The 13409-nt window shown below is 36.3% G+C and overlaps 2 protein-coding genes and 1 long non-coding RNA gene across 4 annotated transcripts; 2 read left to right on the forward strand and 1 right to left on the reverse strand.

Annotated features, from left to right (window-relative positions):
- Window positions 1-39: 39 nt before the first annotated feature.
- LOC146477921 (dynein light chain roadblock-type 2) lies at window positions 40-2904 on the forward strand. The gene is made up of 5 exons (XM_085112605.1): window positions 40-121; window positions 199-274; window positions 416-525; window positions 1932-1989; window positions 2576-2904. Exons 1-5 carry the CDS (start codon window positions 119-121, stop codon window positions 2620-2622), a joined length of 294 nt encoding a protein of 97 aa, XP_084968731.1. The 5' UTR covers window positions 40-118; the 3' UTR covers window positions 2623-2904.
- Window positions 2905-4141: 1237 nt separating this feature from the next.
- On the reverse strand, window positions 4142-11838 carry LOC146477922 (transmembrane protein 198-like). 2 transcript variants are annotated; one of them, XM_085112602.1, is made up of 4 exons: window positions 11570-11838; window positions 11215-11458; window positions 7636-8205; window positions 4142-5935 (listed from the first exon to the last, which is right to left on the reverse strand). In XM_085112602.1, the coding sequence occupies exons 1-4, from the start codon at window positions 11570-11572 to the stop codon at window positions 5772-5774; spliced, it is 981 nt and encodes a 326-aa protein (XP_084968728.1). In that variant the 5' UTR covers window positions 11573-11838; the 3' UTR covers window positions 4142-5771. The 2 variants fall into 2 exon arrangements, with proteins under 2 accessions (XP_084968728.1, XP_084968729.1); XM_085112603.1 differs by having other exon boundaries at window positions 5796-5935; window positions 7575-8205; window positions 11570-11816.
- Window positions 8212-10930, forward strand: LOC146477923 (uncharacterized). Its single transcript, XR_014865198.1, has 2 exons — window positions 8212-10377; window positions 10536-10930. It is a non-coding gene; the product is annotated as an uncharacterized LOC146477923 (long non-coding RNA).
- Window positions 11839-13409: the final 1571 nt, after the last annotated feature.

Below are 13409 nucleotides of genomic sequence, written 5' to 3' on the forward strand. Positions count from 1 at the left end.
TCATTTCATAGAAACTGCTGCTTTTCTTATTGGGGGCTCAGGAAAAAAAATCCCACAACTCTGAGCGGGTCGCGTGTTCCGTGGCAACGTCGCTGAAAAACAAGTCAAAGAAAGCAAAATGGTGGGCATTTTAGTTGACTTTTGCTTGTTTTGACTAGTCATATTCATAGCTAACTGTGATATTTTTGTTTTTGGCAGTCTGAAGTCGAGGAATCACTTAAAAGAATCCAGGGCCACAAGGGCGTTATAGGAATAATCATCGTCAATCAGGAAGGTACAGCTGTTAAACTCGTCTGTTTATTTCGATGCTTTCAAAATATATAATATGCTAATTCCCGCCTAATCCTTAAGGCAAGATTTATACTTTAATATCCTTTTATAACGTATTTTGTTCCATGTTTTGTTCGTTTTGTAGGTATTCCCATAAGAACGACTATGGATAATTCAACGACTGTTCAGTACGCTGGATTAATTCATACCCTGACAGCGAAAGCTCGAAGCACAGTTCGGGACATCGACCCACAGGTATTTATTTTATGTCATTGCTGCTGTCATTTATATCTTAGATTTATTGTGTCAGTGAAATGTTACAACCTGATTTATTAATAATACATGTCAAAGCTTATCCTGAAGCAGCGTGCATTTCATGTACATGTAGGTTTCGCCAAAGATGTTCAACACCGGTTTCGAAATGGACCAATTTCGATATAAAATTCTTACTTGGCTACGAGGCTTAGGGGAATAAAACAACAGAATTTTAATGCGTTGAGGTTCAGAGATGAATAATAATTGTTTTCTTTTGTTTTATTCCCCCTAAGCCTTGTGGCCAAGCTAAAATTTTGATATAACATTGAAATTGGTCTATTGGACTTTACGTTTGTGCTCTTTGGCATAATGTACCACCAAGGCAGTGCTTGGTGTAAGATGACACAAAGATAACCTACTGTGGTTGGGTCCAAGTGAAGTATCTGTCTTTGGAAAGTAATATCTATGAACTAATAGTGTGCCCAGGGGAGGTACTCGAGTATAAACGTGACGGGGGGGTCTGACGGAGCCTAACTACTTTGCACCCAAAAAAATACATGGACCCTGTATTGTGCACTCAAAAAAATACAAGACTGGAAATTTTAGACCCAAAAAAATACATGACTTTTATACCCTAAAAATGTAATTTTAAGAACAGTATACATACTGCCTTTCTGCTTCGTAAGAACTATTAGCCTGGTGGAAATTCAAACCCAAAAAAAAATACGCGCAGATTTTTCAAACCCACCAAAATACATGGTTAATTCTTCAACCCAAAAAAATACAGGAGTTGAAAATTTTTAAGCCCCCCCAAAAAAAGTCGGACCCCCCCCCCCCAGTCACGTTTATACCCAAGTATTTCCCCTGGGATAGTGCACGGCAAACAAATAAATAAATCTGTTGCTATCCACATCCCGAATACCTGGGATTTCTTCCATGGATCCTGTCAGGAATCAGAATCTTAGCGCTTCTCTATCAGCGGTCGGTGAACAACTGTCCACCAAGTAGCAGATTAGAAGGAGAGCCAAGAGAGCCTGGAGTTGACTGGGAACAAGGCTGAAGAGGAAGTAAAATCCAAATCTGACCTCAGTAGCATATTTTATTTATAGTATCCGATGAATCTACGATGGTAACCGTGTGGCAGCTTTCTGCTTTATGAAACCTTGCCATCTTCAACTTGGCTAAGACCTTAATAAATACAGGAAATGCCTCAATGGCTCCTTTTCTTGAACTGAATAAGCTTAAAAGAACTCAGCTCTTCTCTTCAGGGAAATATCATCTGACATTGATAAGCTCTCCATTGTGATAATTAAATATGCCAGTAGTTATACATGTATCTCTGGATTACCACACTGTTGGCTACGGATTGACTGGCACCATAACCTGATCTGCACTTTTCCTTTCAGAATGATTTAACATTCCTCAGGATCCGTTCTAAGAAACATGAAATCATGGTTGCTCCTGGTGAGTCCCAAAAAAATTACTAATATGGTAGTAAATGAAGCACTTTGTTGCAATGTTCAGGGTAAAACAGAGATAATACATACGCAGAAATTATTGCCACCTCACTTGAGTTGCTTCAGCTTTTAGGGAAAAAAATTCTTTGAGTTTAATCCTGAAGGTCAAGAATTAAACATAAGTATTTCATAATCTAGTTGATATGCCAAAATAAAGTAATATTTGTCGCTTAGTTCTGACTTAGATTTTTCTTTATCATTAGCTTAAAATTTACATATTTTCAAACATGAAAACCTTACTCATGGTAACTTTTAAGTGGGTAGTAGCATAATATTAAATTTTTGAACATTTGGGCCATGGCCAGGGCTATGCATACGATTTCCATTAAATGTAATTAAATGAAGTTTGTCTCAGACCACGTTTTGAAAGCATCTAGCCACCAACTAGAAACAGAAGGAGGGTTTAAAATGAACCATAACCTTCTCCATCATCATCATTGTGTGATTCATAAATTATGAAAACTGTGATTACAACCCAGAGACAAGCAGCATTATGAACTTTTCTTACAATTTTTTTTTGTTTTTCATTTCAGATAAAGAGTACCTAATGATTGTTATTCAAAATCCAAGTTCCCAGTAGTTGGCAGCGGTACATTTTACACACATTTCAACAGTCTGTAAATACAATATTGCACCTTAATTTCCATTTTATCTCTTTTTCTGGGAGGGCTGTTAAATATTTTTTACCTGGATGGTTATTTAACAAAACCACTACATTTTAATTTGTGACTTAGAAACCAGGGTTTATCCCTCAAAATGTGCTCTTCTAGAAAGCTTGTTGAATAAAAACAGCCCAATCCAAATAATGCTTTTCTTGTAACTTGTAAGAAAAAAATGCATTAAATGTTATGTAAAGTCCCCATTTGAGTTATGTTACTGGTTGAGTTCTGGGTCCAGTTGCATAAAGCATCTTATGATACACGTGGGAGGGAGTTTTCTGTAGTTGTTCCCTACATTCTCAAGGATTAATATTTTTCTTGTGCTCTTGTATATTCCATATCCTCAGTATACTGCTGTCAGATGAGTGATTCATTATAGCACTCAAGAAAATCCTGTGCAACACCGTGAATGACTGGACAAAACCCCCACTTATCTTAAGATGGTTTAGACCAGGCAACCTGGCCCTGACACTTGTCAACAAAAGGTTGTGCCAAAAATTACCACCACAACAAATCATTGATTTTGACTTGTTAAGGACGGTACCCCCTTTTGCTATTGCATATACATTCTGCACATCTCAAGATAGTCCAAGAGACTCTGGTTTCTTAAGCATGGTGCCCCCTAATACAAATTAAAGTATTTTTGCCCTGCTTATGACTACATTGGAAAAGCAGATCTCAGCAATTGCTCCTGGAATTAAAAAAGAAAATTCGGGGGGACCATGCATTTTTCAGACATAACTAAACATCATTTTGGACAGAAAATGTCATACATTGTTCTGTAATTATTTATAGCTTTTCAGAATCGTTTTTGCTTGACAAAATCTGAAAAATTTGTGGTTTACCCCCAATTTTCTTTTTGGACTCCAACCGCCCTTACTAAGATCTGCTTTTCTCTTGTAGTCAAAAACACTTCTCTTAGGGGTGGCAGAAGGTAAATTTCAGACTTTGTGAGATGTCAAGAGCAGATGTTTTTTCTGCTGGCTGAAAACATACTTCACCTGTTGAATTCTGGAGTAAGACTTCCAGAGCTACAAGGCATCAAAATCTTATTGGGGCTTCACAACGAAAAAAGAGAAAACAAATTGAGACAATGAGATGGCATCACAAAAAAAAAAATGAAAATCAAGACTCAAGGAAGTGGAACACTGCCCATAAACAAGACAGCAAGACTGTGAGACCCCCCCCCCCCCCCCCCAAAAAAAAAAATAAATAAATAAATAAATAAATAAATGAATGAAATAAAATTTGTGAGACCCATATTTTTAGAAAGACCACTCGCCATCTCAACATGATGCAAGTGTCCTTTTTAAACTCCCTTTATATGGTTAAGCAGAGAGTTTGTCCACTCCAAGATTCAACTTTATTTTCAGAACTATAGGGGTAAACATTCAAAGAGAGCTTTGTTTAGTTTAAATATTCAGATAATGCAAGCAAAGAAATATTCAATAAAATTTATTGCTGGCTTCTGAAACATGATAGATCATAAATAATTTAAGTTTTTTCATTTAAATATATACATGCCATTTAAAACTATTTCCTATAAATATCGCTTGTAGCTATCCAGAAACATGTTACAAATGCTCAATATTTCACCACCTGACAGAAGTAATTAGAACTGATCTTTTCTTCTATATTATTTTCTTACCTAAGTGCGCATGTTTCCTGAATAGAAATTGACAGTAAAATGTTCAGCACAATTTTCAGTAAGACATGCCACTTCATAAAATATGTACAAGGGTGGTCTTGGAAGTGATTGCTATAAAATCAATGCAAAATATTACAGAGATGACCACAGTGATTCCAAGTGCATGCAATATCATAAAAAACTCAACAACTACATTTGAATGCATAAAACTAGGGATTTTTTTTTTTTTTTTACTGTGCAATGCTAAAATTAAATTTTACTTGTTGATGTTATGTGTACCACATGTATCTACACATTTTTAAAACACTAATATATGGAACTTCATTTGAAATCATGATCCATCAAATGTAAAAATGCTATTTTTAAAAGGTTTCTAATGCAGAAGAAAGAAACATGTTATTGTTTGAATTTTTCTATGAAATGTAGAAATGTATTTAAAAGAAACCACAAAACTATAAATTCTTATCTGTCTGCAATTCATGTCAGTATAGAAGTCTCTCTTAATTAAGTCCCATAGCACATATTTTTTTGCTTGGAAATATTGACCCAACTAACTAGTCAAGAACTGTTTCGTCATTAAGGATTTCAACACTGATTCAACAGTTAGCAGCGTAATACATGTATCCAGAAGTGAATAAGAAATTAATTTTTAATTTTAAGCGTAATTTTTTTGTACGAAGTTAATATATTTAAAAGCAAATCATGATTTATCACAAAAGTCATGTGACGATAGGAAAACTTAGCACAGCCAAAATTAGTTAGTTTCACTGCAGCCATTTTGTTATTTATAAGATTAATATTACATTTTAATGTTTAAAGATAATCTTTAGCACAGCTGAAAGGCTTTCTTTGTCATTTACATCATTACAGAGTGAATCAGCAACATGAACTGCTTTTTGGTTTGACCTGGGCGTGTTTATTGAGGTGCTGGGGACAGATCAACCATTGTTGAATTTTTGGATGATTTGGGGGTTTTATACCAAAACACCACCAAACTCCATGGAAAAAAAATGGGCGAAGTTTCTTAATTAAATGAACTGCCATAAGCCATGTGCCAAAAATTAAGGCAATTTAATATAGTACACTGCAAACAGAAAAATGCTAAATGTGAACCGTTTTTGGCATAAAGTTCACACCAAGTGTTTTTTTAGTTCTTTTATAAAAACATAAAAATCAACCTATTATTCAGCACAAGCCTTACTTTTCAGGCCTTATTGGTTCTCCTTTGGGTCACAGTTTTTCTTCACCCCTCTCCCATTTTCATTCACTCTTTAATGACCATTGTTAATATTAACTTTATTATTATATTATTATTATATAGTTATTGACGAAATTTCATTACAACTAGGGTGAAATTATAATTTTTGATACTATAACAAAGATGTTCTTAGAAAACACCAACTGTGTGGCATTAATCCAACATTAATCCTCCCCCATTAGCAAACGGGACCCTTGTGGGGAGTGGTCCATATTGAGGGATGGGGTTGGAGGTGCTTGGCCTTGCTCCATAAGTAGTTCAGTCATTTCTATGTCGTCAGGTGCTGAGTAAAATGGAGATCCCATTGAATAACGCTTGTTGTGAAAGTCTGCGCATGTATAAGGACAAAAACATGAACAAAATAATGTTAATTAATGCAGTGGAGTTTATGAATGAGATGACCATGGTAACTCAACCTTGCTTTTCCTTTTGGAGTTTTAAGGTAACCCTTGGAAAAATACCACCAGTCTTATGAATAAAAAATGTAACAAAATACAGTGTAACACATGATTTGGTGTTGTCAAATAGATTCCTAAATTGCTGTACTCTGTGAGATTTCATACTCCCATGCAGGCTCATTACCAGTCTTAAAATGTGAATTGACTCAACACCAAAAGGGGCCAACTCTGTAAAGAGGGGCTACAGTAAAGAACTGTACAAATTTAAACTGCAAAAGAAATCTTACAAATCTTCCAAGGTTTATTTCACCATAGCAAATGTCCTCTTACTGTAATTAACAAAATCCTTCACTAAAACTTATCTAAAACCACTTCTATCAACTACCAGTAATTAATTAAATATACTTCTATTAACATATGATACAGAGCTATTTGTGTTGACATCAGGTTATAGCAGTGAGTTCTTTTAAGGTTCGAAGCACACATTCATTAACTCTGAACTAAACTTTGTACAAATTACTCCAAAGTTTGCATTGCTCCTTGAAAACATCCGGGCTTATATAGTGCCCAAGAAAATTACGCCTATGTACACATTAATTTTGCGTCTTAAGAAGAGAGGAGAGGACTGTTAGCACTATAAATACCTACAAATTAAAACTCTTTCCCAATCTGTTACCCTGAATGTACATGTAAGATAATCTGTGTTGTGAAGAACATTAAAAGCATTTAAAATTGTCAACAATGAATTAATGCTGATGTGTGAAATATTTTACTTCTATTCATTTTGGCGCTGTAAAAATGTAATCGTGAAATTTCCAATTTCCTTAAGCAGTTAGCAGCATAACAGGCATTTATTTAGCCGAGCACAAAGGAATGATCTCGAGCATGAATAGTGGGTGGAGGGAAGAGCCCAAACAACAGACTTGGAACAGGCATTTTTTTCTTTCCCTCTCACAGCATGCTCCATTTAATCGTGTCTTGCGCTTCGCACTTGGCTAAATAAACAGATGTTACGCAAGTTAGATTTCCATCTGTGGCAGGTGATCAGCACTCACTTCAAGTGCATTAGTATGTTCGATGTTTCACGTAAGGAGCCAGCTAGACTGCTTGATTACAAGTAAACATTTCACTTATTTTAAATGAACTAAAATTTAGTTACAAGTAATGGTATAATTATTTACTGATACAGTAAGCATATTTTACTTTAAATCTTAAAAACACTTAATGCAACTTTAGTCTATGCCTTTTTGCTGGCTAACTTTCCTGAACAGTTATATGTCTGAAATAAAATGCTTACCGGTATTTACAAAAAAATCTATGACATTAAAATAATGCATTAACTGGACAAAATGTAGTTCCAAAAAATGTCCATAACCTCTCATAGGAGGGGATTGGAAATTCCAGAGGGGAGGGGGGTGGTAGAATACAGAGGGGTAAAGGGGAGTCTTAAAGAAGATCCTGGGTGGGGAGGGTATGGATCTTTTTTGGAACTACACAATATTAATGCTGCTGCACACTGTTAAAAAGATGCAGGGAGTAAAAACTATCAATTAAAATATTTCACTGCACCTTCAGACAAGCTGGAAACTTTGGTCATTTCGACTTGAATGATTTCTACGATGATTCTCACCCTTTTTAGGCTTTGGCGGCTTTTTTCCAGTCTTAAGGAACTGAACTAACAGACCAATGATCACCATAAGAGGCCACACCCCTAAGATTATCCATGAGAAAAGACAAGGCCTTCCTGTAACGTCCATGAGAAAAACTTTTGCCCAAACATAGTGAAGCAACCGCAGATCTTCGATAAAGTAGTCCACTCCGCCCATTATCAACGCCCCACCGTAAATTGATGATGTAACAATTAGAAGAACTCGCTTCCACCACACATTTGCCCCAGCCATAGTGACGCTGATACCTATGATCACAGATATGGGAACCGTAACTGCATTGTATTGGTACAAGGACACAAAGCCAAAAAGAAAGGCCAGTGCTAGACAGAAGCCAGCAACAATTCCACTTGAAAAGAGTCCACAGAAAATGACAGTTGTGCAAAGGATCCCTCCAAAGATGCCGACTGCTGCTGTGATAAGAAGTATGTACTGCAGGTGAAGGGTACTTCGGATTAAACATATCATGTACGTGACGAGCGCTGCAGATGAAAATCCAGTTGCAAAAAGGGTTATTCTCTGGTACTTGAAACCTTCAAAAACAACAGAAAATAAATTCATCATTAAGGGCCATAACCCATCACACAAATTACAGCTGAATATATCTCCGTGATGGGACCTCAATATTAGTACATTCACAAGTGAGCATAACCCATCACACATATTACAGCTGAATATATATCCGTGATGGGACCTCCATATTAGTACATTTACAAGCGAACTTGCTTTTGCTGGATGGTATAAATTATTCTCAAGGCAACAAGGTTGTTACAGGTGCGGAAATCAAATTAAATTAGTATTGGAACACTGGTGATCTAAAACTTAATGACAGGTCCAGATCGGGAGTCTGCCAGAGTTCACATTAATCCAGAACAACTGGACAACTGGGCCCTGAGCTATTGAATTTATCCCTTAAAGCCCTAATATTGTTCAGTGATCAGCATCAAATTCCTCCCTCGTAATATCAATGCTTATTCAACCTCCAAGGTTATGAGAATTGAGAATATGACTATCCAAGGTGAATTATCTTGATATTTTAATAGTCCTTCTCCCCAGTACTTTTATAAGATAAGTATGGGAATAAAGATACTAAGGAGAATTTGCTCTTTGATATTAGGGTCTAAAGGGTAATTAACAACTAAAAGACAACAAGAATGGAAGACTTTCTGTTGTTTATATGACTGACTATTCTTGTGGAAGACAACTTCTCCAAAGCTAATAAATAAATTATGGCAATTAACCCTGAATTATTCCCATAGCAATTAGATACAATGGAATATTTTTGTCATTATCAGCTAGTGAAGAAAATCAATAAAGGAGTTGAAAATGAGGTGAGATGTCGATCATGAGGTGAAACAGGATCTGTGATTTCAAGATAAACAAGCAGTTGAAAGGGACTTTAACCTTTAAACATGACATAATATTTACATTTAACCAGATAGGCAAGATACAAGTCAGAGTAAATAGCCAAAATAAACAGAACACAACTTTACTATTTTGTGAATAAATAAACATTGAAAATATAGTAAGCTCCTTCAATGAAATCAAACCAAGACACCAAAGCATTAATTCACACAATATCAGCTTCCACTCACAGCTACCGGAAAGTGAGGAATGAGCCTCTCCAGCTCTAATACCAACCCCGTGTATGTTAACCTCAAACGCATATGGACCTGTACATATTACACCACCTTTTAAATCTAAAATGGGATTAAATTCCTGAAATAATTGGATTGTGCCAAATAACTGGAGCCAGCTTTACATCTATATCGACCACAAAAATTTTACTCTGGTTTAACCTCCAACCTGGCTACTGTATATTTTAGTTTTTCATCTCATTCTCTCCTCCACAGAGGCTGACCCTCATAAAAATAGGAGTGAAAAGTCATACATGGGAAGAAAAATGGAACTCCGCACCCCTCGTTATTTCGCTCCCTCCAGTTCCTTTTTTGTCTCGGCTCAAGCGTAAATTTTTGCTTGGTAAACCATTCCAATTTTAGTGAGTCACTGCACTGTCACCTAATAAGGGCGCACTGCCAGAATTGGGCCAAATTGCACGTGATTTACATCTCCATCTGCAAAATCTAGCTCTGGAAATTGTTCCCGGTGAAAAGATTTTGTTCAAATTGGAGGTGCTTTTCTATGATAAAAAAATTACAAGAATATACAATTGAATAAAAATAATTTTGGGGAAATTACACTAACAGTACAAATAAATGGGATAGCATCAAATGAGAGGATGATTCCCCCTCCCCCACTTCAGTAAAGCCAGATGCACAAAATGAAGCTGTACAATTAATGTGTACAACACCAAGATGGCTATGAACATCGATCTATGAACCTATAGACCCTTGTCACTCGGTGGCCATGTTGAGTCTCTTTTGCACGGCTAGCCTTACACTGAATTCGCATCTGGCTGAGGCGAGTGATAAGGGTCTATTGTGAATGCCCAAGGGTTGTGACTTCCATTGGGGAGAAATTTGATTTTGGTCACCATGCAAAAATGCCAACTTATACCCTCAGGCCTCCTCCCATTCGAAATAAATTTTAATGTTGGACCACATCCAGTAAAGTAATACTCCCTTTAACAATAATTGTTTAGAGATTGTTGCTTAGAGATTGTCTTGTTTTTGTAAACTGTGTATTCACGCGCTGAAATTAATAATCGTGGACAATATCCAAAATGGCCATCATTAAAGGGTATTGTTAAGAAGAAGCAAGTCGTTCGTCAAAAAGCGAGAATAATGAAATAACAAACAACACGTACAGGGAGATTCTTTTTTCGCTTCAAACAGACGGATATTGCGTGTACGGAAGAAGGTGAAAGCCGCCGGGCTGGATTTCGCTTTTGTTCTCGATCAAGTACGCCTACACATGCACAGACCAAACAATTGATGAGCTAATAAAATGTAAATGAGGCAAGATGATTTGGTCTACGCATTTAGCTTTATCTAACAACTGTTTCACTTTATTCACATCGATGAATAAAAAGGTTTCGCCTATGTAAAACGGCAATTAATGTATCTGTACTCGCTGAAAATTAAGTAATGTCCCCGCTGAGGACAACCATTTATTGATACCATCAACTTGTCCTCGCTTTAATATTTGCATGGGCCTTTTGAGATCTTTCTCAACGTGTGAAAACAGGTAAACAGCTTAAAACGGGTCCCGCATAACTTAGGAACAATCGACTTGAGAATTACCCTTTCGTGATAAACTAGCTCTTGTTATCGATATCATATGAAAACGTGTCCGTTCGAAGAAAAATATCTGAGGTTGATGGTCTTTGAGAGCCCCTAGTGGAACAGATTTCTACTCAACCACAAATACACACAACACTTATTCTTCCTATTCTTGGTTATTGTTTTGTTTCCTGTGAAATAGCTTTCACTGATTTATCTTTTTATACACTCTCTACTCGATTGCGGTGTTTGGCTAAAGGGAACGTTTTAAAACAGCGGCAAAAAAAGCATTTGATGAGATCAACCGGCACGCGCGAATGGTTTGATGAACCGAGACACACATTTTAATTTTATCCTCACCTAAAATCATGTGAAATCCTCCGATAAGCACACACAACGACGAAGCGATGCCTGGTCCATAGGTAATGGGAAAATCCAGATCTTTCCATTCGCAACTGAAAGGTTTAGGAGTAGGCTCACTTCCGTTTGGTGTGTTCGTATCGTTCAATGTTGCGTTGTTGTTCGCCGTGCTCGAGGATACCCAGTAGAACACCAACACAAACGCTCGCAGCGGCGAGACGAATACGCGCCGAGTTCTTTCAGCCTGAAGTTCAACAACCATTTCAATGTGAAATTAGCGAGTAAACAATAAAAAACGTAATGGACTGCACTTAGAGGGCCACAGAAAAAGGAAAATCAACGAGTTCAAACTCACCATGATTACGTGTCTTTTCTCTTTGCGATATCCAAAATTTCAACCTTATATCGACGAACGCGCTGATTGGATTTTCATCTAATCGGATTTCGTATCAGAAGTGTGTTATGTTTCTCTTTCCTCGCGTTGTCTGCTTTCCACAAGGTGGTCTTTGCGTCGATGAACCTATATCAGAAGGCAGCAAGGAGAAGCAGTCAGCCAGTATTTGTGATTGCATTACTTTGAATCAACTGTGCATGGCCTATTACAAATTAATTTCGTAAGCGCATATGAATAATTAACGTCACATGTCACGCATTCTCCGACAAAAAAACTTGCGAAGGGACACATACTTGTAATAATTTAACGAGATCTTAATATTATAAGCGCACATTTTTAATTTTCTCTGTTCGAAGCATCACAAGTTCCTGTTATTAACTTTGCTAAACGATATTTCGTGATATTTTATAAATTGAATTATATTTTTTATTTGAGTTTGAAACCGCAACTAAGGATGATATTATAAGACTAATACAGTTAAACTGTGGCAAAAATATAAAAACCAGCACTTGTATTTGATTTCACAAGTAAGTAAAAAGAAGCTAAGCTTTAAAAAGAAAAAAAAAAGAAATTGAAAAAGACAGTAAAAATCCTATTACATAGCAACTCGAGTTCCTGTTTATCCAAAAACTGGTAATATAAAAACCTGACAAATCAGAAGAAACAAAGATTGATGTCAATTTGAAACATTATGGTACATGATCCGTGATTGATTTTCTGACTCAAATAAAATAATACGCCACCCCAATAACCACGAAGAAAATAAAAAGCAAAAAGAAAAAAAAAAAAAACAGAAACGGAGTCAAAACTTCCGCAAAGCTAATTTGAGAACATTTCTCTTTCACACTCTTTCAGATTCGAAATGAAAATGGTAAATATCATTTTCCTCAAAAGTAATCCTATTATATTTCAATGCGTGCAGGGAATACAAATACAATAGATTAAATGAACAGGTCCTGGCATGTCTTACCCTCATTTTCGAAATTATACTTTATAATATATTCATGATACATCGTTGTATTTACATTTCGATCTCGCCACCAGTAAATCAATTTGAAACTTGTTATGACTGCCCGTGTCGTACTGCTGAGCGTGATACACTTATACCACATATAGTAATGATGAAATATATAAATTCAATAGCACAATTTTATTATTCACCTACCCTCTCACTTCTTCCCAAAATGAAATAACTAGTTTTAGTTTCGACATGTGCATGCATGCAGCTAAGGAATTATTCATATTCTGATTTTCACAACCGGATATATTTGCCGTGTTTCCGGCGCATAAGGTGAACGAGGAAGTCCGAGGAAAAAGATAAATGAAAAACTTTAAAAAAATCAAGTGCAATTTAGCCGATAAAAAAATAAGTAATTTTTACAATACCTCACAAACCATAGAGACTTTTTCATTTTCATTTTATTTTTATTTGTTTTTTTTTTTCTTTCTTTCTTTTTTTCATCTCAACCGTCAATGATTCCCTTTAAAAGGGACGGGGGAAGAGGGGGGGGGGGGGGGGGGGGCGACAGCGCGAAAGTTCTTTCTTTATAAAATATTTGTTCCAGAGTAATTAAAAATACTTTCTAGCTTCAATGTATGGGATATGTGCGAGATAGCAATGCCTATAGAAAGTGAAACTCGGTGACATCAACAGTTTCGTTTATCAGAATGATTTGCCAAGCGCCAAACAATTATTTGGCTTTGTTCCTTCAGTGAAACTGGATAAGGAAACGGTGTCTGAATATAAAACATTACAGCTGCTCATAGGAAGTCTTCTTCCGTCATACAAAAAGATTACGGA

The sequence above is a fragment of the Pavona decussata genome, unplaced genomic scaffold (genome assembly GCF_977016875.1).
Source record: "Pavona decussata unplaced genomic scaffold, jaPavDecu1.1 SCAFFOLD_67, whole genome shotgun sequence".
Lineage (NCBI taxonomy): Eukaryota > Metazoa > Cnidaria > Anthozoa > Scleractinia > Agariciidae > Pavona > Pavona decussata.

Coding starts and splice junctions, on each gene's coding strand:
- LOC146477921 (XM_085112605.1), top strand. Junction 275..415: donor AATCATCGTCAATCAGGAAG/GTACAGCTGTTA, acceptor TTCGTTTTGTAG/GTATTCCCATAAGAACGACT. Junction 1,990..2,575: donor TGAAATCATGGTTGCTCCTG/GTGAGTCCCAAA, acceptor TTTTCATTTCAG/ATAAAGAGTACCTAATGATT.
- LOC146477922 (XM_085112602.1), bottom strand. Junction 8,206..11,214: donor AGGATTTCACATGATTTTAG/GTGAGGATAAAA, acceptor TTGTTTTTGAAG/GTTTCAAGTACCAGAGAATA. Junction 5,936..7,635: donor GCCGCCAAAGCCTAAAAAGG/GTGAGAATCATC, acceptor ATACATGCGCAG/ACTTTCACAACAAGCGTTAT.